The sequence below is a fragment of the Armigeres subalbatus genome, chromosome 3 (genome assembly GCF_024139115.2).
Source record: "Armigeres subalbatus isolate Guangzhou_Male chromosome 3, GZ_Asu_2, whole genome shotgun sequence".
Taxonomy (NCBI): Eukaryota; Metazoa; Arthropoda; class Insecta; order Diptera; family Culicidae; genus Armigeres; species Armigeres subalbatus.
Window position 1 is genome coordinate 276,996,049 of NC_085141.1, and position 26,223 is coordinate 277,022,271.

The 26,223-nt window shown below is 43.0% G+C and overlaps 1 protein-coding gene across 1 annotated transcript in view; it reads left to right on the top strand.

Moving 5' to 3' along the window:
• LOC134219953 (uncharacterized) overlaps positions 1-18,089 on the top strand; it is a 144,101-nt gene extending 126,012 nt beyond the window's left edge. The window contains exons 2-4 of the mRNA XM_062698859.1: positions 7,459-7,594; positions 15,855-16,332; positions 17,121-18,089. Of these exons, the coding sequence (XP_062554843.1) occupies positions 7,459-7,594; positions 15,855-16,332; positions 17,121-17,288 (782 nt within the window). The 3' untranslated portion in view covers positions 17,289-18,089. The remainder of the gene's footprint in view (positions 1-7,458; positions 7,595-15,854; positions 16,333-17,120) is intronic.
• Positions 18,090-26,223: the final 8,134 nt, after the last annotated feature.

The following is a 26,223-nucleotide window of genomic DNA, read 5'->3' on the forward strand; positions in this document are numbered from 1 at the left end:
AGCTCGAGTGGTGCTCGCATGAAAAAGCTCAGTACGACTTAGTTTGTCAATTTTTGTATGAGCGCAAAGTGCTCAGTGCAACTTAGTGTTGCAGATGTTCGTAAAGAGCGCGAGTGGTGCTCGCATGAAAAAGCTCAGTACGGCTTAGTTTGTCAATTTTTGTATGGGCGCGAGTGGTGCTCGCATAAAGAGCCCAGTGCAACTTAGTGTTGCTAATGTTCGTAAAGAGCGCGAGTGGTGCTTGCATGAAAAAAGCTCAGTACGACTTAGTTTGTCAATTTTTGTATGAGCGCGAGTGGTGCTCGCATAAAGTGCTCAGTGCAACTTAGTGTTGCTAATGTTCGTAAAGAGCGCGAATGGTGCTCGCATGCAAAATAGATCAGTACAACTGTGTTATTAATTTGTATTTTCGTAAAGAGAGCGAGTGGTGCTCACATGAGGAAAGCTCATTAATGTTTGTATGAGCGCGAGTGGTCATCTGCATGGATTCCCTAACAAAAGCGTAATAAATCAATGTGCCTATTGCAAACCTTAGGAAGGGAACAGTTTTGAAGAAAATTAAAACAAACAGGTAGAGTTGAGAACGAGATGCAAAAAAACTGTTGTTTGACATATATTTCACATATTTGCGATATCTAGACAGTGTAAGGACTGCATTTGGAGATCTCAGAATTGAGATTCAGCAACTAATTGATAAGAAGTAAGAACATAATCTTTTTTGAAATATAGCAAAAAGTCCCGCCGGGTACCCAAAACACATCATGATTGATATGTGTGTTAAGTCATGAGGGTGATATTTTGACAAGTTGAATTCAACTTCGTCTCATTATAGTTGAGCGAGTATAGTATGGTATCAAATGTAGTTAGAACTACGAAGTGTTTATTTTTTAAGTATTTATGTTCATGGAAAACCAATTGTAATTACCACAATACCTTTTTTTTCTACAAAAATACCTGAGAAGAGGGGAAATGTGTGGCATTGAAATTGCACTTGTTGTTTATTATGTAAAGCAAATATTCAATTGCATCTAAACCATCGAAGTATGCCTAATGCAATCACAACTGACAGCCACATCATTAGCAATCAAAGCAATCTGGAAATGTGTCACGAGTCACATCGCAGTGAACCTTCAATATGATTAGGTGTTTTAAGAGGCTCCCGCTTGCCTACAGATAAGACAAACTGCACATTAGTAAGGCCGAGTGGCACCGACCTGAAACGGCGAATGGACTGATGGTCAGGCTGTCCTCCGTTCCATAAAACCGTGTCGGGCCTTGTAGCACGCGGTACAATCTTGCCACTCAGTTGCCAGCTGAGTGGGAGTAGGCTCAGATGCTACTTCCTGACTAGCACTGATCTGACACGAAAGTGTCAACCTTCGCATGGCCTCCCTGTATGCCGCAAGGTATGTATAGATAACCATGGGATCGTGAAGGCGACTACACCAGCAGGATTCGACAGCAGCCGCAAGGGGGACCCAACAGCAATGAGCAAATCATCTAAAAATACCAAAGCAACGCAGGATGGAGTGGCCGAAGGAAAACGGAGAGCCAGACCGAGGAACTCCGCAGGAGGATGGCCGTGACAGGGGCGACTCCGAAGCTCAGTAAGGTTACGCAGGAGGCGAACCTGAAAGTAGCTACCTAGAAGTCAGCAGCTCCTAAGCGGGAAAGACGGGAGAAGGTCAAGTGGAAGGCCGGCCCTCCCAAGACGGAGAAAACAGTGCCTCTACCAGCGAGGACCACTGCAGCTCGCCAGGAGGAAGACCTGCCCTGGAGGGAGGTCGTGAACCCCAAAAAGGCGAGGAGGAGTCGCCCATGAAAGCCCATGAAAGTTAACGATAAACTCTCTGGCCTATGAGGGGATGTCAACTGCATCCGAAGAACGCGGAAAAGAGTTCTGAGTACAAAAAGTTGACTGAGGAGGAGGTCCTGGGTGATGGGGTTCAAGTAAAAGCCTTATGCCCAGTCTCGAACATCCAGTGCAAGAGCCTGGATGAAGTAATCGAGGCCAGAGACCTGGTCGATGCACTGAGAGATCAGCGCAATGTCGAGATCCAGGGATCCGGGAATGCAGGTTGCCTCATTCCAAATACCTCAGGATGAGATCAAGAAGGTAATGGATACCCGACTAGAAGGTCATATCAAAATTGTATCAACCTATGTTATTATGTTATACTAAATTTTTAAAACAAAATTAGTTAGAAACGTGGTGCAGGATGTTGTTAAAATATCTAAATTTCTATCAAAAATCATTCTACTGAAACAAAAACTATCAAATATTGTTACAATTTCAACATGAAAATAACATATTTTGTTAGAAATTTATAACAGAATCAGGTACAAAATATATTGTATCTGTGTAGTTGCAGATTGTGATCAACAATACGAAACTTTTGTTTTTGTCTGAACAAGAATATTTTTGAAGAACACGGAACTAACAACATTACAAATAAGGCAACCTTTGCAAATTATATCAACGTTGTGATATCTATATGGCTGGAAGACTTTGCTACATCTATTTTAATTGCCTACTGTTGGGCAATTCGGTGTTAAGCACTTTTCAAATCATATTATGATAAAATCCTGTTACAACATTTGAAAGATAAAAGCTACTAAGAACAAAATTGTATCAAAATAAGTTATAAATATCACAATATGTTAATATTGAGTTCAGTTTCTGTTATGCTCTTCTAGTCGGGTAGGGCTAAACTGAAAGTGGCTTGATCGGTATGTCCGCTAAGCATAAGCCAAACGCTTCAGGCCTGCTTCAGGTATCTTGGCAACTGTCTGTAAAGGACCTGATCGCAGTAAGCAATGCCGTAGGTGCAGCAAGCTATGCTGCAGCTCGCACATGTCAGGCTGCACCAAGGTGCCCGGGTACAGACAACAGACACCTTACCAGTGACCAGGCCTGTCCGGCCTCTAGAAGGATCCAGACATACAGGCAACACAGCTAAACCTAAACCACTGCGAGGAGGCTCAAATGCCGCTACAACAGTCGGTTACCGAGTGTAAAGCTGATGTAGCCTTCTGTCCGATCCATACCGCATCCCTGCTGGAAACGGCAGTTGGATTACGGATAAGTCTCAGATGGTGGCCATCTGGACTTGCGGGCGATACCTCATCCAAGAGATATTATCATCACCTGATGATGATGGTTTCGTCATAGCAAAGGTAAACGGTGTTTATCTTTGTAGCTGTTACTGTTCTCCCAGGTAGAGTATAGTCCAGTTTACTAGGGTAGTGGACATTCTTGCAGCGAAATTAACTGGCTTAAAACCATTAGTTGTAGCAGGCGACTTCAATGCGTGGGCAGCTAGAGGTCATACCCTGCTAGAGGCGCTAGCGGTATTGAACGTAGTTCTGCTGAACGAAGGCCAAGTGCCAACGTTCAGGAGACCGAGCGGTGATTCATGCATCGATGGACGGTGGAACCAGAATGGAAGGTTCATGAGGGGCATACCTCCAGCGATCATCACCAAATTCGTTTTATGGTCCGATATATTCCCGTCACAACCACAAAGCGGATCGGCAAAACCGATCTAGGATGGCGCACTTCGCAGTTCAACCCCGAACTCTTGGAGGAATCACTACGATGGATTTTTCGAGGGCACTCCGAAGAATTTCCCGTTGAAATCCAGAAAAAAATCTCGTTGAAATATAATTTTTGAACGGGGAAGAGCCATTTGGCAAAAAAAAATCATTACGTCGAAACCCATCGACCGAGCGTCATTTGACTGAAAATCACGAAAATGTCGTTCGACTGAACTGGACTATTGGCCGAAAATATCGTATGACCGAAATGATTGCTTGGCGTAAAGGGCCTTTAGACCGAAATTGTAATTTGGTTGAAATGGACATGCGGCCGAAAACAGTCCTTCAACCGAATCGGTCATGTGGCTGAGAAAGTTGTTTAGCCGAATTGTATTTTTGGCAGAAAGGTTCAATTGACCGAAAATGTTATTTGACTGAATGAATCATAGGGCCGAAAACTGCCGATTGGCCGACACGATAGTTTGGCATAACAGGCCAATTGGCTGAAAAAGTTTCCGAATAGATCATTTGAAAGATTGAGTCAATTGACATAGAGCAAAAAATGTCGTTTGGCCGAAGAGGTCATATGGTCAAAAATGTTATTTAGCCGAACGGATCACACGACCGATAATGTCGTTTGTTGAATGGATTAACTGCCCATGATCGCATAAATGTAACATTTGCATTTTGGTTGATTTTCTAAACCGTTTGTCAATCCTCCCCACAAAGTCAATCATTTTCAATTTATCACAGATAAGCAAGATAGTAAAGCCTATTTTACTGTTGTGAGGTTAGATGCAGTAAATTGAGCTTTCTGAACGATTCACAGGCTTTTTACTAAATGAACAAAAATGCGAGTGTTACAAATATGCGATCATGGGCAGTTAAATGATCAGAAATGTCGTTCGGCCGAACAATTTCTCATTTCTCATTTCTCTATTTCGCAATTCTCACTTTTCATTCTTCATTTCTCAATTTTTACAAAAAAAGTGAGAAATGAGGAGAAAGAAGTGAAATATCTCACTTCATATTTTACATTTCTTATTTCTTACTTTTCAATTGTCATTAATCGAAAAGTGCGACTTTTCACATTCACTATTGTGACGACTGGAGCATGCGTGTCTTCCATCTTAGTGGTCGTGATTAGTCTCTAATAGTTAGCTGAGGGAAAGGAAGGACGTGATGCTACTTTCAAGCAAAATACTGCATTGTCTTGTATTATCTACGAAGTTGTGCAAATCGGTTATGCTAATTTTATTTCACCAGGTTTATGATGAAGTATTTTCATCTAGACCCACAGTGCATAAAACTAAACTTGTTTGTCCTCTACATTAAATTTTTTTAAATTTATTTATATTTAGAGTAGGTATATCGATAATCATCTGAATTTTGTTCAAATTATTTAGGATTCTAAGGAACGTGTTGCATAGATATTAAAAGGGCCTTCCTCAGCCGTGCGGTAAAAGGTATGGCCACTAGAGTGATTCAAATTTTGACTTTTTTGCTCCCCTATGCTTAAACGATGGCATTTGCCATTTTAATAAACGGCCCAAATTTTTAGCTAATTTGGATGTAATTTGACTGAGCACAAGCAGTTTGATGTTTATATGAAAATTACTATGAAAACAGTAACTTTTATGAAAACCGTCCCCCATCATTGTCCATTAAGCTCTAAAAATATATGAATTCGTTAGCAACATAGGAAATTTACAAAGGGAAAAAATCATCGTTGTTGCTAAACGATTTGATGCTGGCAACAAAAGTAATTAGGGAAATACTGAATTATGGGAAATTCAATTTAACACGTAAAAGAATAACATCAATATCAATAATTAACATTTCTGTTTTCTTTATAATTTTGCTCTCAAAAGTCAGATTGCTTCGCAACAACAACTGACTTTCAGTTTAGGATCTATTCTATGATGGCGATGCGTTAAATATATTGAAATAGATTCTGGGCTGCTTCACGAAACGATCCTTTACATAAGTGGCAATTCTCATAGTAATTTTCATATAACCTTCAAAACGGCTCGTGCACAACCAAATTACATCCAAATCAGTAAAAAATTTGGGAGGACTATTAAAATAGCAAAAACAATCGTTTATGCACAGGGGAGCGAAAAAGTCAAAATTTAAATCACTCTAATGGCCACAAAGCAAGACCATGCTGAAGGTGGCTGGGTTAGATTCCTGATCCTGTCTAGGAAATGTATAGGTAGGAAATTTGCTCGACTTTCCTTGGCATAAAAGTATATCATCTTGTTATCCTCATGATATACGAATGCAAAAATAGTAACGCGGCTTAGAAACCTCCCAGTTAATAAGCTGAAAGGCGGCAATGTCCCAGTGGGGGATGTGATGCCAATAAAAATCAGAAAAAGAATAAGTTTCATTGATTTTAGTGGGTAAAACGATAAAAAATACCGAAAATAAACTGTAAAAAAAATCTTGCTAGTTCTTTGTAAATAATTATTCGTTACACATCGCGTTGATTAGGAGAAAAATACTTCATTGGGCATTTTAGTTTTATTCGAAATTGATCTAAAACTTTCTGAAAATATTCACCTATAGGTAGAAAGCTGCATTTTTTTAAAAATATTTCCTCCATTGCTTTCACAGACGAAATTTTTCACACTAATTGTTTCCTCAAGTGTAAAGTCGACGCCGAAGTTTCTAGAGGAAAAAAATATACAAGTGCCTTCTCCCATCCTACCTTTTCCCATCGTTTTCCCCCCTTGAGACATTTTTATCGTCATAAATCATCGCTGTTGGAAAATAATTATATCCGAATCACAGTTCCAATGCCGAAGCTTCCATTCCACCACCACAACATTGCAATAAGACACAAATTTCAGATTCAATAAAGCCCCCGAGATGGTTCCCGGTTTAACCTCCCAGTTTTCCGATCAGCCTCTCCCAACCCTCCTGACACTTCACAAAAAGCTAGAAGAAAAGTTACTTGCAACATCGAATGTCATTCGGCAACAAAAAAAACCGATCCGGTGCTGCACCGCCACCACACTCCGTTGTTGTCGTCGTCACTAAAGTCTGTAGGGAAAACTTGTTTGTCCTAGTCATGGTTTTCATTCGTCCCTCTGGCTGCTTGGCGAGCAAGTCGACACTGATTATTATCCGCGTACGCCCATCGCTTCTTTTTTTCTTGTTTCACTGCCCACCACTGACTGACTGATAGCACCTACATTGACGCTCATCCGAGAGGGCAATGGCAGTTGGATGACGACGACGGTCTCTATGGCGTTCGGAACAAGGAGGTGTTCAGAGTTCGCCTCTTGGAGATCAACACCACCGTCGTTGTTGAAAATGGAAACGTCCAGAATAATTCTTCCTTAATCATTCCATCATCTAGTACGATAAGAATTGAGGAACGTCATCGATGATTTATATATATTTACGTACATATGATTTTCATATTTAAATATGAAGGAATTCTAATCGATACCGATAAACACCCATAAAATCTATATCCACTTTAATATAATGAACGAGTCAATTAATACTGCCTGTATTTTGTCAAATTTTTAGAAATGTTTAACCGCAATATAAAAGATACAAACATGCTCAAAAGAACACCATTGAACAAGTCGTCTTCCTATTGGATCGTAATGTTATGAAGAACATGAAGTGCTTTTTTATCTGTGCGTTTTTATCAGTCTTTTCAACAACATTTCCTTAACTACAAGAAAATCTACTTTTGCAACTGAGGAACAGCGAATTAATCACCGAAGAAGGAAACAGAAAAAATACGTGATTTTAATTGCGTATTTTAGCAGCTACACTTTCCACCACCCTTGATGACCGTCATAATTAAGATGATTATCGCATTTATTTCCCTATTTTCATATCGATCGTCACGGTACATAATAATAAGGGCCCGTCTTGTTTCTTTCATTTCCGTTCCAGTGAATCTTGCCAAGATAAGAGCAGAAAACTGCGGTCAGGAGGAACTGGCCACATGCGCCCGGCCCTTCCAGGTACTGCAGTCGTCAACGGATTTGTCGATAGCGACCAAAAAAGAGGAGCTGGATAAAATTTGCCCGTAAGTAGCTGTGACTGAATAAAATTCTTTTTTTCATTTTCAATCAAGATAACCGAATTCAAGCAATTACTAGATATAAAACTTCGATGAAAGAAACCAGATTTTTAATTGACTTATCAGAGTTTTCTATTATCCTGAAAAAAAAGAACAACTCTCAATGTCGCAAATGCAATTTGGATTCAAAACTATCAAAAATTAAATCAAGTGTGACAATAAATACTTTCAAAAATATTATAAAAATTTATTTAAAGAAAAATAAAAAAACGTTTCGTGTCTGAAAAGGAAAATTTTAATGTAAACGAAACAATATGAATGGAATTGAACAGGGAAAATAGGAAATGTTCCATAACCGAAATCAAATTTCCAAACAAAATTAGCTTTTTTTGTAAAAAGAAACGCATACAAAGTGAAATTATAGAAACTTCTGAAGCAAGGGTGAAATAGAAACGATGTTATTGATCACTCGGTTGTTAATATTTTCCGCCAAAGGCCGGAGTGGTAAATGCTAATGTGGCCTAAAACCTCGCAATTAATATACAAATTTTATAAATTAAAAAGAAAAAGAAAGGCAGTGATGAGATTCTTTTTTTTTCTTCTTCAGGCTGATACAAACATTTAAATACAATTCTGTCTCCCCCCTCGCTTTTTGCCGGATTCGGATAATTTTGAGGATTTTCAAAACATTATCTAACAAATCCCCCCCCCACCCCTTGCACCTTTCGGAGACCAGTAGGATAGAATGTTAATTAATTATTTGTAACGGCCTTATTAACGTGTTTTTTAATAATAAATTAAATTAAACACTAAGGAAGGAAGGGAACTAAATGAGTTTCCTTCGCGGGCCAACTGAAGGTCTCTTCTGTTTTAGTGTTTACGAAGATAGGCTTAAGAAAGGTGGGCCAGAGGAGCCACCCCAGCATGCCAACCAGGGGCATCGCCAGTTAACTTATACTTAATGTAAAACATTTTAAGATTAATTTAAAGTTAAGGATTGAAAATTGTGCATGATAACACAAGCATTAATAAAATTTGTCAACAAATAACAACGGGTTTTGATTGAGGTATGGGTGGTTCCTTCTAGATAATGGAGGAAACCCGTGTTCTATCCTCCAGTGGACTGTTCCATTGTCCCAGCTCAGCTAATCTATTGGTGTTGTTGATGCCATGTTCCCACGATAAATCCGACTGTCTTACATGAAAATAATGCGCTGTTTTTCAGTGGCGTTCACTGCCTTGTTAAGGAAGAAGGTTTTGGGTTGAGGATGGCAATAAGAAATGGGGTTCCCAATCGAATTATTACTGCATACATAGAATCCTTTTAAATTTCATTCATTTTGAAAGGACCAGATCGCCGGATAAAATGGGGCGATATTCGAGTTCCGGTTCCGAAAACGGAAGGAGCCTCAGTTGCTCGAAGAAAGGTTTTATTCGAAATCCTTATTGAAAGGAAGATAAAAAAAATGTTCGAAAATGTGGCAGCATGACTTGTCTTGTAATAGATTAGAAACATGATAGTTAGGCAGAAGCCCCCCCAGGTGAAGGACAGGGGGCGGTCACTGGGGAGGTGGGACTTATATCAGCGGAAGGACCGTTCGAAAAGTAATCTATGACAAAAGGTCGAAAGACAAAAGGTCGAAAGAACAAAAGATCGAAAGACAAAAGATCGAAATGACAAAAAGTCGAAAGGACAAAAGGTCGAAAAGACAAAACGTCGACATGGACAGAAGGTCGAAAGGACAAAAGATTGAAAGGAACAAAAAGGTCGAAAGGGACAAAAGGTCGATGAAGATAACAAGTTGGGTGTATTCCAAAAGAATTTGTGAAATGCATTAAACTTCAAGCAGTAGTAATGCACTCATCTCATCAATCAAAGTCAAAGAATGAGCAATTTTCAAAGAAGAAAAATTTTGTTCGAACCCTTTAAAATTAAAAGAATGTTCGTCCCCGAGTCCTGGAGTCCCATATAGATTTCGGGGATGGTCGTATTTGGGACATCTGCAGATAAACACACTGTTTTCGGTTTTGCAGAGCTCACAGTATGGCCGGTCCGCAGCCCCAATATAACTTGCTGTTCTTTTTGAGACACAGGGTCACTCCAGGATCCGATGGATCCTTTGATTTTCCTAAAAAAAGAGCCCTCTGTTATTGTTCCAAGTCCGAGACCAGTGCCGACACCCTTCGTCTATTTCTCAACGTCGGCCAGAAGGTTGGAGCAGATGTAGGGTAATCACTCGTTTCCGACACTAACCAGGGCATCGGCTTCGGTATTTCCCATAATGCCGCATTGGCCGGTACTGCACTCTCGCTTTGAAGGGTGGACATTACACTAGCGAAGTCCATGAAGACCACGATTGCTTTGTCCGCTGAATGGGTGGCCGCGACAAAAACAGCGGCGGCTTGGCGATATGGTCGTCGGGTGGCGATATGGTGCGGTTATTGTTAACGGTCGATGTTTTCGAAAGGGAGAATCCCGGCATCAACGCAGGCTGTTTCAACGCGTGTGGACGGAAGCAGACCAGAAGACAGCCGGACGTAGCTGTTGAAAACAGGCGAGAGAGTGTGGATGAGGTTTCGGTAGACAGGACACGTTTGTGCAAGGTCGTAAAGCAAGCGGCTGTCGATGATAGCTTGTCTAACTTTTAGTCTGGTGCTTCTATTATTGGTATGGTGTTTTTTCGCAAGGGTTTTCATGAGACTAATGCGGCACTTGCAAGCTACTTTCACCACCCGGAAGTGCGGTAGAAAGGTCAGTTTCCGGACAATGTCGACACCAAGTACCCGGACGATCTTCTGGTTGGGGATGGCATCCGTGCCATGGAGTGGCCTGTCAACTGATGTCGGCCACTGCAAACGTGTCTCCGAACACACTTACTGGCGTTTATAACAAAACCGACGGATGAAGCCCAGCGATAGATGGCCCTTACAGCCGCCTGAGTTTTAATCCTGTTTCTTCCAAGCGTTCTGCCGATTACGAGCAATAAAATGTAGTCGGCATACGTTCGCTTATAGAACGCTGAAAACCCCGTTAATAGAGATGAGAAAAAGCATCACCGCTAGGACCGACCCTTCGGGAACGCCAGTTTCTTCAGGGTACTCGTCTGATTCTCTGCCGCCAATGAGCACTTGAAAAGCTCGTCGGGTGAGGAAGTTTTTAACGAAAGCAAGCATGTTGCCTCTGATACCCCAGCCTTGGAGTTTTCTCAGGACCAAAGGGGTCCGGTCCGGCAAAAACCCTTGGCGATATCGAGTGGCACAAGGTATGTGCTGGTGCCATAGCCTGGGCGAAAGGCGTGTTGACGATGATCAAACCTTCCGTCGGCTTCTAATTTCTCCCTGAGTCGCCGCCGGTTGACCATCCTCTCGACGGTTTTGGACGCGCACGAGGCCAGGGAGATTGGTCTGAACTTGGATGGAACTCGGAATGGGTGAAACAAATCTTTTCCTCCACTCGTCCGGGAACGTGCGGTCTTTCCTAAAGATCGTTGACGAGCTTGAGAAAAAGGCCTTTCGCGGCCGGAGGAAGCCGTTTTATCATGGGATACCCTAACTTATCCGGTCCAGCTGAGTTCCCGTTGCACTTGGCAAGCACATGGGCCAATTCTCCTCGAGAGAAATTAGAAGCGAGATATGAGAAGTGAGAAGTGAGATCGCACTTCATACTTTTCACTCATCACTTGTCACTTATCACTGTGAAAAGTGCGAAATGAGAAACGAGAAATGAGAAAAAAGATATGAGGAGTGAGAAATGAGAAACGAGGAATGGGACAGCTCACTTTTTTATATTTGTATAAAGTGGAAACTAATGAGAATTATAAGAAGTGAGATCTCATTTATTGTTTTTAACTTCGCATTTTTCGCTTTGTACTATAAGAATTGATGAATACGAAGTGCGACATCTGATTTCATACTCCTCCCTTCTCAATAATCAATAATATTTATTAAAAATCATGTCCTACTGATCTCCGAAATGTCAGGGGAGATAATAAAAAATAAATGTTAAACTGAAAAGAACTTTTTGATTTGTTGAAGAATGTTTTGAATATTCTAAAAAACATACATAAAAATTTTACGCCCTCAAATATAATTTTTGGGCAAAAAATCCGAGGGGGCGTGAGACATAATTGTTTTTGCCTTTCTCGTATACTCAGTATACGTAAAGGCTATACGTTCGCTCCAAAAACAAACTTTTTATAGGAGGCCCAGAGACCCATAGTGTTATATACCAATCGACTCAGCTCGACGAGTTGAGGTGATGTCTGTGTGTGTATGTGCGCAAGAGTTCTCAAAAAGTTTAGCTCATTTTAAAGCATTTATCTTTAACCGATTTGCTCGCAACAAGTTGAATTCGGTGGGGAATCCTGTCCCATTATTACCTATTGAGAATTGGCCAATGGGCTCAAAAGCTATAGCCAAAATACATTTTCTTTGGACAAGACGAGTGAAAAAATCTAGCTCACTTTTTGGCACTTATCCTTAAACCGACTGGCTCGCAAAAAGTAGCATTCGACGGAGAATCCCGTACCATTGCTTTTTATTGAAAACTGGGCTGATGGGATCAGAAGCTATGGTCAAAATACATTTATTACGCAAAAAAGGCGTGGAAAGTCTCGCCAACTTTTCAATCAGTTTCCATCAACCGATTTGTTCGCAACAAATTGTATTCGGCGGGGAATTCTGTCCGATTAGTTTCCCTTAGAAAATTGGGCTGATCGAACTCTGGGCTCGGAAGTTTTTGTCAATATATTTTTTTACAAAAACATGCTTTTTATAAGAGGCCCGAGGAAACATTTTTTATGTGTAAAATGCATTTAAAAAATTAACTTTTCTTGCGACACAGAGCCTTAACTTGTTTACTCACAAGTGTTACCGTTAAGACATTAAATCAAGACTAAATTTTCAAAACGACTTATCTGCTTTTGTAAACAAAGATTCAAACGACGATTTGACGAATCTGATAGCTCTCCCACGCAAACCAACACCATCAACAGGTAGCGGAAACGTTCACCTACCTGTTGTCGTGAACCTACAAACCCTAATCCCGAAGGGCATTGATTAGGTCGAATCAGGTATTCATATTCAACCTTATCTAGACGACCATAGTTCCTTACCCCACTTCTGTATCCAATTACCACATGCTCATGACCCAAACGGTTATCGAATCAAATTCGGTTCATTAAGAGGTCTTGGCACGGTGCCCCCGGATCAGAGAAACGACTGGTATGACGGCGAATGTGAGCAGTTAGTGGAAGAGAAGAATGCAGCATGGGCGAGATTGCTGCAACACCGCACGAGGGCGAACGAGGAACGATATAAACAGGCGCGGAACAGACAAAATTCGATTTTCCGGAGGAAAAAGCGCCAGCAGGAAGATCGAGACCGTGAAGAGACGGAGCAACTGTACCGCGCTAATAACACACGAAAGTTCTATGAGAAGTTAAACCGTTCACGTAAGGGCCACGTGCCACAGCCTGATATGTGCAAGGACATAAACGGGAACCCTCTTACGAACGAGCGTGAGGTGATCCAAAGGTGGCGGCAGCACTACGAAGAACACCTGAATGGCGATGTGGCAGACGAAGATGGCGGTATGGTGATGGACCTGGGAGAACGCGCGCAGGACATAATTTTACCAGCTCCGGATCTTCAGGAAATCCAGGAGGAGATTGGCCGGCTGAAGAACAACAAAGCCCCTGGGGTTGACCAACTACCACGAGAGCTATTTAAACACGGTGGTGAGGCACTGGCTAGAGCGCTGCACTGGGTCATTACCAAGATTTGGGAGGAGGAAGTTTTGCCGCAGGAGTGGATGGAAGGTGTTACGTGCCCCATCTACAAAAAGGGCGATAAGTTGGATTGTAACAACTACCGCGCAATCACATTGCTGAACGCCGCCTACAAGGTACTCTCCCAAATTTTATGCCGTCGACTAGCACCAACTGCAAGGGAGTTCGTGGGGCAGTACCAGGCGGGTTTTATGGGCGAACGCTCCTCCACGGACCAGGTGTTCGCCATTCGCCAAGTACTACAGAAATGCCGCGAATACAACGTGCCCACACATCATCTATTCATCGACTTCAAAGCCGCATATGATACAATCGATCGGGACCAGCTATGGCAGCTAATGCACGAACACGGTTTTCCGGATAAACTGACACGGTTGATCAAAGCGACGATGGATCGGGTGATGTGCGTAGTTCGAGTTTCAGGGGCATTCTCGAGTCCCTTCGAAACCCGCAGAGGGTTACGGCAAGGTGATGCTCTTTCGTGTCTGCTATTCAACATCGCTTTGGAATAGGTAATACGAAGAGCAGGGATTAACACGAGTGGTACAATTTTCAATAAGTCCGTCCAGCTATTTGGCTTCGCCGACGACATAGATATTATGGCACGTAACTTTGAGAAGATGGAGGAAGCCTACATCAGACTGAAGAGGGAAGCTAAGCGGATCGGACTAGTCATCAACACGTCGAAGACAAAGTACATGATAGGAAGAGGTACAAGAGAAGACAATGTGAGCCACCCACCGCGAGTTTGCATCGGTGGTGACGAAATCGAGGTGGTAGAAGAATTTGTGTACTTGGGCTCACTGGTGACTGCCGAAAATGACACCAGCAGAGAAATTCGGATACGCATAGTGGCTGGAAATCGTACGTACTTTGGACTCCGCAAGACGCTCCGATCTAATAGAGTTCGCCGCCGTACCAAACTGACAATCTACAAACAGCTCATTAGACCGGTAATCCTCTACGGACACGAGACCTGGACGATGCTCGTGGAGGACCAACGCGCACTTGGAGTTTTCGAAAGGAAAGTGCTGCGTACCATCTATGGTGGGGTGCAGATGGCGGACGGTACGTGGAGGAGGCGAATGAACCACGAATTGCATCAGCTGTTGGGAGAACCATCCATCGTTCACACCGCGAAAATCGGACGACTGCGATGGGCCGGGCACGTAGCCAGAATGTCGGACAGTAACCCGGTGAAAATGGTTCTCGACAACGATCCGACGGGCACAAGAAGGCGAGGTGCGCAGCGGGCAAGGTGGATCGATCAGGTGGAAGATGACTTGCGGACCCTCCGTAGACTGCGTGGTTGGCGACGTGTAGCCATGGACCGAGCCGAATGGAGAAGACTCTTATATACCGCACAGGCCACTTCGGCCTTAGTCTGAATAAATAATAATAATCATTAAGAGGTCTAACAGACTTGAGTGAGCTGCCTCGCGGTTGCACGTTGCAGTAATGGCAAAAATACAATTTTAATATACAAAATGCGTTTCAAAAACTCACTCATTTTCCGGCATTTATCCTTAACCGATTTATTGCAGCAAGGTGCTGCCCATTGTTTTGTATTGAAAATGACCACACAAGTTATAGCCAGAATATTAGCACAGCCGCGTAGTCGAAAGCAGTTCTATTCAATGTTTATTTGGCCGGGGTTCTGCCAAATCGCACCGAACGCCAAGGAAACGTTTTAAATGTTTTTGACAAAGTTTTCGTGTAACAGATTTTCTTGATCACAAATTACATCGGACTTCACTCAAGGCCATAACTGAGGATATTCTACTACAAATGTACGCATGAATTGACATGGAACACTTTCCGTTTTCCTGTTGGGAACAAAATATTACAAGTCAGTCAAAAAGCCGCGGTTTGGCTGAACCCCGACCATTTCATGAATCAAATAATTTATGCGCTGGAGAACTCACAACTCACAATATTGTAAATGTTCCTCTTAGAAAAAAGAAATAATTATTAAAAAACAAAAGTCATAATAAAACGGATTAAATTGGGCAATAAAATCGTAACTTTTTGTACACAATTAATGTTTAATTCTCTTCGGTTGATGTGCAATTATCCGCATTATTGCAGAAACGTTTATTGTTCTCACTTTTACGTCTCAGCAGTTATGCCGCAACATAAACACCTAATTGCTTGTTCAAATTATGACCAAACCAAAGTAGTTTAATCCTCAACCACATCCGACATGGCATCGAAGCGACAACTTACTCCTACTTAATGTACAGAGCTCCATAAATCTTCCAAACGTGACATCGCCTTGTCTCCGGTGACACTTTTTTTGTCGCCTTTGACCGTTGGTGCCGGGTTTAACTCACCATCCGCACATTGTGGGATAGTTTTTAATGCTACAATTTATTTTCCAGGACTTTCTGGTGTCCTTTTGCAAAGCGACTTCTGCAGCTGCCTTCCTCTACGTGCGTCTATTAAATATTTCCTTTGTTGGCACTTTTCCATTGCAGCGATTTAACTAGGGGCCTACACTGCATCCGAAGCTACACGCGGCGGTGCATGACTCTGGAGCAGCGGAATCGTTTCAATAAACTCTATAATGGCACCCATCAATTCGTTCGAGACCTCTGCCGGGAAGGACCGTATCAGAGCGAATTTTTAACGCACGCTCCCTGCCTGCAGCGTGTGCGACCGGACTACGAAGTTTGCGGCCGGAAATACCACAATACGGTTTCGGTTATCACCCAGCAGCAACAACATCACCAGGCCCGCCACGAAAGGCATCACCAGCAGCAGCAGCAGCAGCAACTACAACCCAATCACCATACCACGGCTGGGCGGGATGCCGAGGCGGATGTGCGGACAGTGTGCTGTTCGTTCATAGAATATCTGGACTGTTCGGAAAGTGTCGCCAAGAAGACATGCGGCTGGGAAACGGCGAAATTCACGCGCGGATTTCTGGACAAAATGTCGTCGAATCTGATAAATGTAAGTTTCCTCATAATGTAATGCCTCATTAGGGTTGCAATTATTGCAAATAAACTGGTGAACACTGGATAACTTCGATAATCATTATACGATTGTTATTGCAAACAGAAGCAATAGAACATCAACTTTTAAATAATAACCTTCACAAATATTTTCTCGTCATATTTTTTCTCAAGGTGTATGCTTTTCGAATGAAAAAATATTGTTTAAATATAATTTGATTATGAAGTATCAAAAGTTTTTAAAAATACCCAATATACAAATCAATTTTATTGTAAAATAATTATTAAAGACGCAGTTCTGTCGAAATTTATGAGATTTTCCATGCAAAAATAAGCTGATTTTTTTTTCGAAAAATGACTTCTATTAATAACCCCCCCTATTTTGCGACCGATGTTATTATCTAAAGCCAGAAAGTATTTCACAATTTGACAATTTTTCGAAAAATTCATATAAATCTATGAACCTGACGATTTTTTTTGTAATTTTTCTCGCTGAAACACACAAAACTTATCTATTTTGTATCAACACATGCAGAAAGAATCAAAAAGAAAGTTTAATTTTTTGAGTCAAAAATTCAAAACGTCGTTTCTGTTAATTTGCAGATTTTGAGTTGTGCCTATTTTGCAAGGAACCGTCGATGTGTCTATATCGTACCTATGTTTAATAACGAATACGGACAATTGAATTACACAATAAAAATAGATAAACAAAATGGTTACAATCAATTGCTATCAATCAAAACAGCACTAACAGTTGACATTTTCCACCTTCTACTCTTTCCACAGATGTACTGCGAAGATTACTACAACTCGAACAAATGCCCCTCGATGCAATCATCCGGCGTCAGCATCATACCCAGCAGCATCACCAGTTTCCTGGCCTTCTTGGTCCCGAGCGCTCTATGCTTCATGAACAAATATTTCTCAAATATCAGCCTACTTCGGTTACGATAAAACCGCGCCTTGTTCCTAGGTACGAATTTCAAAACTCATGAAACACATCTCCATGGGAGCCGTCGCTCGTTGTTCTTGGCCCACTGCTCTGGTGTGCCTTCTCGCGTCTTGATTACCGGCTTACCCTAACCTTTTCCGCATTAGGTAGGCCTACCTACCGCTCGCTCGGCAGTGCTCAGCTCACCCATTTCGAACTTGTAAATGACAAACTTGTTAACATAGGTTATGAAACATAGAAGCGCAAGAGACGACGACGAGTTATGATCATCACAGTTTCGATCCAACATAGGCAACGCTGAAGCTAATCAACAAGCGAGGGAGAAATTAGTGTTAATTAATTTATTGACTCGAATTAGTGGCCAGGGCTAAGGTGCTCATACTCCTCTACCATTCAATGGTTATGATCTGTTTAAAAAATATAGATCATAAAAAACGGTGACCAGGGTTGTTGATTCGTTAAACTTCAGTTGTGATGTGGAGATGTCACAAACTGAAGTTAATTATTAAGAAACCGTTCCGTCTTTATTAGTTTTAGACTGAGACAGGTTAGTTAAGGTCAGTTCAAGAATTTAATACGTTTAAGATGATCAAGAATGCTAATCAAATGTACATATGCGAGTTTACGGTAGCTTTAGGTAGTCATATACTAAAATGCTAAATCAACATCATAATATTGAACCTGTATTAAGCAAAATCCATTCAAATGAGACATGCTAGTAATATGTTAAAATTGAAACCAAATATTAGCGAGTAAGCTACTGATAATAAATATCATTAATTTTTAAAGAAATTTAATCAAGAGTCGTATTGCGTTTTATATTATAATCCGAAAATTATGACTATTTATGATCATTCATCAGACTGAAACTGCACTCTTAGTTGAATCCTCACATTTTTGGCAAAGCCACCCATATATGTATCTGACTAATAAGACATCGTCATGAGTAGCAGAGTGACTAGACAAATATTTTACATTATGACTAGGAGTGTACTGATAGTTTAATGCCGAGGTAGCATGTGCGTGCAGTACGCAAAATCCTCAACTTCCTCTTCCCATCGCTCAATATGTAGCAATACATCGCCAACCATTGAGCATCTTCGCACGTGTTGAATCACTATCGTGATACATTTTCACCGCGTTGTTGTTCGACGTTCTGGCTACGTACCTGAAATTTATGAACAGTTAGTTGAGAAGAAGAATGCAGCATGGGCGAGATTGCTGCAACACCGCACGAGGGCGAACGAGGCACGATACAAACGGGCGCGGAACAGACAAAACTCGATTTTCCGGAGGAAAAAGCGCCAGCAGGAAGATCGAGACCGTGAAGAGACGGAGGAACTGTACCGCGCTAATAACGCACGAAAGTTCTATGAGAAGTTGAACCGTTCACGTAAGGGCCACGTGCCACAGCCCGATATGTGTAAGGACATAAACGGGAACCTTCTTACGAACGAGCGTGAGGTGATCCAAAGGTGGCGGCAGCACTACGAAGAGCACCTGAATGGCGATATGGCAGACAACAGTGGCGGTATGGTAATGAACCTAGGAGCACGCGCGCAGGACATGCGACTTCCGGCTCCGAATCTCCAGGAAATCCAGGAAGAGATCGGCCGGCCGGTTGGCGATGTATTGCTACATATTGAGCGATGGGAAGAGGAAGTTGAGGATTTTGCGTACTGCACGCACATGCTACCTCGGCATTAAACTATCAGTACACTCCTAGTCATAATGTAAAATATTTGTCTAGTCACTCTGCTACTCATGACGATGTCTTATTAGTCAGATACATATATGGGTGGCTTTGCCAAAAATGTGAGGATTCAACTAAGAGTGCAGTTTCAGTCTGATGAATGATCATGAATAGTCATAATTTTCGGTCATACAGTCATACGCAGTCATACGATTTGCGTGGTATAATTTATTATTCATTCAGACTAAGGCCGGAGTGGCCTGTGATGCACATAAAAGACTTCTCCATTCAGCTCGGTCCATGGCTGCACTTCGCCAACCACGCAGTCTGCGGAGGGTCCACAAGTCGTCCTCCACCTGATCGATCCACCTTGCCCGCTGTGCACCTCGCCTTCTTGTTCCCGTCGGATCGTTGTCGAGAACCATTTTCACCGGATTACTGTCCGACATTCTGGCTACGTGCCCGGCCCACCACAGTCTTCCGATTTTCGCGGTGTGAACGATGGATGGTTCTCCCAACAGCTGATGCAACTCGTGGTTCATTCGCCTCCTCCACGTACCGTCCGCCATCTGCACCCCACCATAGATGGTACGCAGCACTTTCCTTTCGAAAACTCCAAGTGCGCGTTGGTCCTCCACGAGCATCGTCCAGGTCTCGTGTCCGTAGAGAACTACCGGTCTTATAAGCGTTTTGTAGATAGTCAGTTTGGTACGGCGGCGAACTCTATTCGATCGGAGCGTCTTACGGAGTCCAAAGTACGTACGATTTCCAGCCACTATGCGTCTCCGAATTTCTCTGCTGGTATCGTTATCGGCGGTCACCAGTGAGCCCAAATACACCAATTCTTCAACCACCTCGATTTCGTCACCACCGATAGAAACTCGTGGTGGGTGGCTCATATTGACCTCTCTTGAGCCTCTTCCTAACATGTACTTCGTCTTCGACGTGTTGATGACTAGTCCAATCCGTTTAGCTTCGCATTTCAGTCTGATGTAGGCTTCCTCCATCCTCTCAAAGTTACGTGCCATGATATCAATGTCTTCGGCGAAACCAAATAACTGGACGGACTTCGTGAAAATCGTACCACTCGTGTCAATCCCTGCCCTTCGTATTACTCCCTCCAAAGCGATGTTGAATAGCAGACACGAAAGACCATCACCTTGCCGTAACCCTCTACGGGTTTCGAAGGGACTCGAGAATGCCCCTGAAACTCGAACTACGCACATCACCCGATCCATCGTCGCCTTGATCAACCGTATCAGTTTATCCGGAAATCCGTTTTCGTGCATTAGCTGCCATAGCTGGTCCCGATCGATTGTATCATATGCGGCTTTGAAGTCGATAAATAGATGATGTGTGGGCACGTTGTATTCGCGGCATTTCTGCAATACCTGACGTATGGCGAACACCTGGTCTGTGGTAGAGCATTCACTCATAAATCCCGCCTGGTACTGCCCCACGAACTCTCTTGCAATTGGTGTTAGTCGACGGCATAAAATTTGGGAGAGTACCTTGTAGGCGGCGTTCAGCAATGTGATTGCGCGGTAGTTGCTACAATCCAGCTTATCGCCCTTTTTGTAGATGGGACACACGACACCTTCCATCCACTCCTGCGGCAAAACCTCATCCTCCCAAACCTTGGTAATCACCCAGTGCAGCGCTCTAGCCAGTGCTTCACCACCGTGTTTAAACAGCTCTCCTGGTAGTTGGTCAACCCCAGGGGTTTTGTTGTTTTCAGCCGGCCGATCTCTTCCTGGATTTCCTGGAGATTCGGAGCCGGAAGTCGCATGTCCTGCGCGCGTGCTCCTAGGTTCATTACCATACCGCCACTGTTGTCTGCCATATCGCCATTCAGGTGCTCTTCGTAGTGCTGCCGCCACCTTTGGATCACCTCACGCTCGTTCGTAAGAAGGTTCCCGTTTATGTCCTTACACATATCGGGCTGTGGCACGTGGCCCTTACGTGAACGGTTCAACTTCTCATAGAACTTTCGTGCGTTATTAGCGCGGTACAGTTCCTCCGTCTCTTCACGGTCTCGATCTTCCTGCTGGCGCTTTTTCCTCCGGAAAATCGAGTTTTGTCTGTTCCGCGCCCGTTTGTATCGTGCCTCGTTCGCCCTCGTGCGGTGTTGCAGCAATCTCGCCCATGCTGCATTCTTCTTCTCAACTAACTGTTCACATTCGCCGTCATACCAGTCGTTTCTCTGATCCGGAGCCACCGTGCCTAGTGCAGCGGTTGCGGTGCTTCTAATGGCGGATCGAATATCTCTCCAGCCATCTTCAAGAGATGCTGCGCCTAGCTGCTCTTCCGTTGGGAGTGCCACTTCCAGCTGCTGCGCGTAGTCTTGGGCTAGTCTACCGTCTTGTAGCCGCCCAATGTTAAGCCGCGGCGGGCGACTCCGACGCGTGTTGAACACCGTCGAGAGTTTTGAGCGCAGACATACTGCGACGAGGTAGTGGTCGGATTCAATATTCGCACTGCGGTAAGTGCGTACGTTCGTGATGTCGGAGAAGAACTTACCGTCGATTAGAACGTGGTCGATTTGGTTTTCCGTTACTTGATTAGGTGATTTCCATGTGGCCTTGTGGATATTCTTGCGGGGGAAGAAAGTGCTTCGGACTACCATTCCGCGGGAGGCTGCAAAGTTTATGCATCGTTGGCCGTTGTCGTTTGATACGGTATGCAGACTATCCGGTCCGATGACCGGTCTATACATTTCCTCCCTTCCTACCTGAGCGTTCATGTCACCGATGACGATTTTGACGTCGCGCAGTGGGCATCCATCGTATGTCTGCTCCAGCTGCGCATAGAACGCTTCTTTCTCGTCGTCGGATCTCCCTTCGTGTGGGCAGTGCACGTTGATGATGCTATAGTATAAGAAACGGCCTTTTATCCTCAGCTTGCCACCCAATCTTCAGGCTGCCACCCAATCACGCGTTGGCGCATCTTTCCCAGCACTATGAAGCCGGTTCCCAGCTCGTTGGTGGTGCCACAGCTTTGGTAGAAGGTAGCCGCTCGATGCCCGCTTTTCCACACTTTCTGTCCTGTCCAGCAGATTTCCTGCAGCGCTACGACATCGAAGTTGCGGGGATGTAATTCATCGTAGATTATCCTGTCGCAACCTGCGAAGCCTAGCGACTTGCAGTTCCATGTTCCAAGCTTCCAATCGTGATCCTTTATTCGTCGCCTAGGTCTTTGCCGATTGTATCGAGTCGTATTATCTTCTATGTCGTTCGTAATAGTTGTTTTTAAAGGCGGCTTATTGGGCCTGCGCAAACCTCCTGTCTCGTCGGAGGGCCGTCGTGTCAGGGCTGTTTAGCGTCCCACCTAACACCAGGACTTGGGCTTGTGCGCTTTGAGCGGCACACGGTCGCTTTGGCGGAGCCTACTTGCGGATACATGCAGCTTTTTATAGAGGTTTAACAGGGCCCACTGTCAAACCCCACCACATCCTAGGCAGGCGCCACAACTCGCAGATGGCCTGGGGAGGGATCGTCAAGCCCTTGGACATAGTCCCTGCTGCCCCTGTTGCGTGGTATAAAGACATAATGAATAATGTTTCGCCCAACAGTTGATGAAATTCATGTTTCACATCATTCCCCCCCCCCCTAGGATTTGAAAAGAGGTGATATCAATTTTCAACATACAGCATAATGAATTACGGAAAAAGTATGAATACAAAAGAGTTATCTCCCATATTCACCATATCATATTGAAATAAGCGGAAGACAAATGAACTTTTTTTTTTATTTTTGGGAAAGATTCCTTGACATGAATAACAATGGAGAGCCACCAAAATATCAACCATCACGGATTGGAGTAACAGTTTTTAACAGACTTTAAAAGGGAGCACCGTCTTCGACCAGAGGTCGTACAGACTGAACACTTAACACCTAGCATGAGACAATGGACAGGCCACATAACACCCAATGGACCAGTGGAGAATTTTTCGATCATGAAAAGTTTCCTTCTTGCCGGAGCGGGAGTCGAATCCACACTCCATAGCACATGCGTCTAGACGATTGACGTTGCTAACCACACGGCCACGAAGTCCACGCTTGCCTAGCAGCATGAAATCTCCACAATTCCCATCAGCATCCGAGTAAGATTCATGGGCGTAGCCAGGATTTCGAGAAGAGGGGGGGCAACTTTTTTGGCCTTCTAAATCGTAGTTTTAAAGTAGTTTTATAAAAACACTTGAATATTAACACATGAAACCAAATCCAAACCAAATCGAAATAATAATGACTAAAACAATAATGGATTTAAAAATGCGTGATTTATTGCTCATCAGATATTTTTGAATAAAGTGAGAAAAGTATTAACGAACTAAGTATTCAGAAAGAATATAAAATCGGCTATAACAATTATTATAAAAATCCTGCATTCTTCCATAAGTTTAAGAAAACTAGAACAATACATCTGAATTTCTAAACAAATCCTCTCTGAAATAATATTTATTATAAAATAGGCAGAAAAATCAATATGCAAGCTTTCTCCAGGAATTCCTTCGACAATTGCTCCTGGCATTCTATCCGAAATTCTATCAAGGATTCTTTAGGAATGCCTCCAGCAACTTCTTCGGCAGTGTCTTCAGGAATTCCACCATAAATTTGGCCGGGAATTGATCCGAAAATTCCACCATTATTTACTCCAAGAAAATCTTCACGAACTTCTTTATAAGTTCTGCAGAATTACCTGCAATAATTCAAATAATTTCGTGCTGTTTCCCATGATTTTTAGGAATAATAATATTCCGTAGAAATTCTGCAGAATTGCCAGTAAACATTCCTGAGAATTTCACGAAAAATCTTCAAATTTCTTGTGTAAATTCCATAAAATTTTTTCGTGAATTGCTTCGAATAATTTCCTGTGAAAATTTCAAAGAATTTCTCCAGTAATTCCACCGGAAATTTATACAGAAATTATACCAAAAATGAAATCAACAATGGAATTTTCGGAGGAATTCCTAGATTAATTCGCAATGAAATCCTGAAAGAATTCCGGTGGAAACTTCAAGATTTCCACTGGGAGATCCTCCAGGAGTATCTTCGAAAATTCCTCCGGGAATTCTTCCAGGAGTTCCACCGGCATTTCCACCAAGAATTTCTCTAGGATTTCCTTCGAGAATTATTCCGGTAGTTCTATCGGCAGTTCCTCTGAAAATTCTTCCGGGAATTTCGGCAGAATTGGAATTTATTTAGGCTTCTTCAGGAATTTATATAGATTTTCCACCAGAAGCTCCTCCGAGAATTTCTCTGCGAGCTCCTCAGGGAACTCTCAGTGAGGTCCTCTGATGATCATGATGGTCCAGCTACAAAGGTTTCAGCTAGATTTGTCTATAAGATGAATTCTCTTGTTTCCGAGAATGCTTCTGGTAGTTTCCACGGGGCTCCGTTGAAAATTCTCCCGGGAGTTTCTTCAGAAATTCTTCCAGAAAATTCCTTCGAGAGTTCCTCCGGGAATTCCTCCGGGAGTTCCACCAGAAGCTATTCCAGGAAATTATTCAGGCTTTTTTCAGGAAATCATTTAGGCTTTCTTCAGAAATTAAGCTGGAAATTCCTCCCGAAGTTCTTCCGATAGTTTCTCGGAGCTCATCCGGGAGGTCCTCTAGGAATTCTTCTAGGAGTTCCTCCAGAAGTTCCTCCGGGAGTTCTTACGGGAGATCTTACGAGAGCTCCTCCGGCAGTTCCTACGAGAATCCCTCCGTGAGTTTCACCGGCAGTTTCTCCGGGTATTTCTCTGAAAAGGAACTCCCAGAGTAATTTCCGGAGGAACTCTCGAGGGATTTTCTATAGGAATTTCCGGAGAAATTATCAGAGGAATTCTCGGTGGAACTGCCGGTGGAACTTCTGGAGGAATTTATTGAAGAATTACCGGAAGAATTGTCGGAGGAAATCCTGGAGGAACTCTCGTAAGAATTCTAGGATGAACTCCCAAAGGAACTTCCGTAAGAATTCCAGGAGGAACTCCTGGAAGAATTCTTAAAAGAACCTCCCGGAGGAATTCCCGTAAGAACTCCCAGAGAAATTCTCCGAGGAACTTCTGGAGGAATTTGTAGATAAATGTCTAAAGAAATGCCAAATGAATTCCTGGAAGAAAGCCTGATTGAATTCCCGACTACTGGTGGAACTTCAGAGGAACATCAGGTGGAATACCCTAGAGGAAGAGAAAAAATATTTCTGAAGGAATAATTCTTAGAGAAGTTCCTAAAGGAATTTTCGAAAATATATCTGAAGGAATTCCCAGGAAAATACCAGGAGGAATTAATGCAGAAATTCCCAGATGAAATCCTGAAAGTATTCCCAGATGAATTGCTGAAGAAAATCCCTGCGGATTGTTCCGAAGAAATTTCTGGAAGAACTCTTGGCAGATATCCGAGTAAATTCCGAGTGAAGTCCGGAAGGAATTCTAGTACACTTCCGCGGAAAATTTCCCGGAGAAATTCCTGAAGGAATTCCTGGAGAAGTACCTGAAGAAACTCCCGAAAAAATACCTGTAAGAATTTCTGGGGAAATACTTGGACGAATTCCAGGAGAATTACCGGATTACTGTCCAACATTCTGGCTACGTGCCCGGCCCACCGCAGTCTTCCGATTTTCGCGATGTGAACGATGGATGGTTCTCCCAACAGCTGATGCAACTCGTGGTTCATTCGCCTCCTCCACGTACCGTCCGCCATGTGCACCCAACCATTGATGGTACGCAGCACTTTCTTTTCGAAAACTTCCAGTGCGCGTTGGTCCTCCACGAGCATCGTCCAGGTCTCGTGTCCGTAGAGAACTACCGATCAAATAAGCGTTTTGTAGATAATCAGTTTGGTACGGCGACGAACTCTATTTAATCGGAGCGTATTGCGGAGTCCAAAGAACGTACGATTTCCTGCCATGATGCGTCTTCGAATTTCTCTGCTGGTATCGTTATCGGAGGTCACCAGTGAGTACACGAATTCTTCAACCACCTCGATTTCGTCCCCACCAATACAATCTCGTGGTGGGTGGCTTACGTTGTCCTCTCTTGAGCCTCTTCCTATCATGTACTTCGTCTTCGACGTGTTGATGACTATCAATGTCGACGTCGAAACCAACTAACTGGACGGACTTCGTGAAAATCGTACCACTCGTATCAATCCCTGCGCTTCGTATTACTTTCTCCAGAGCGATGTTTAATAGCAGTGTCACGGTTGGTTTTATTTTGTTCGAATAGTTGGAAAAAATCAATCGAGTCTGTATCGTTTGTGCTTA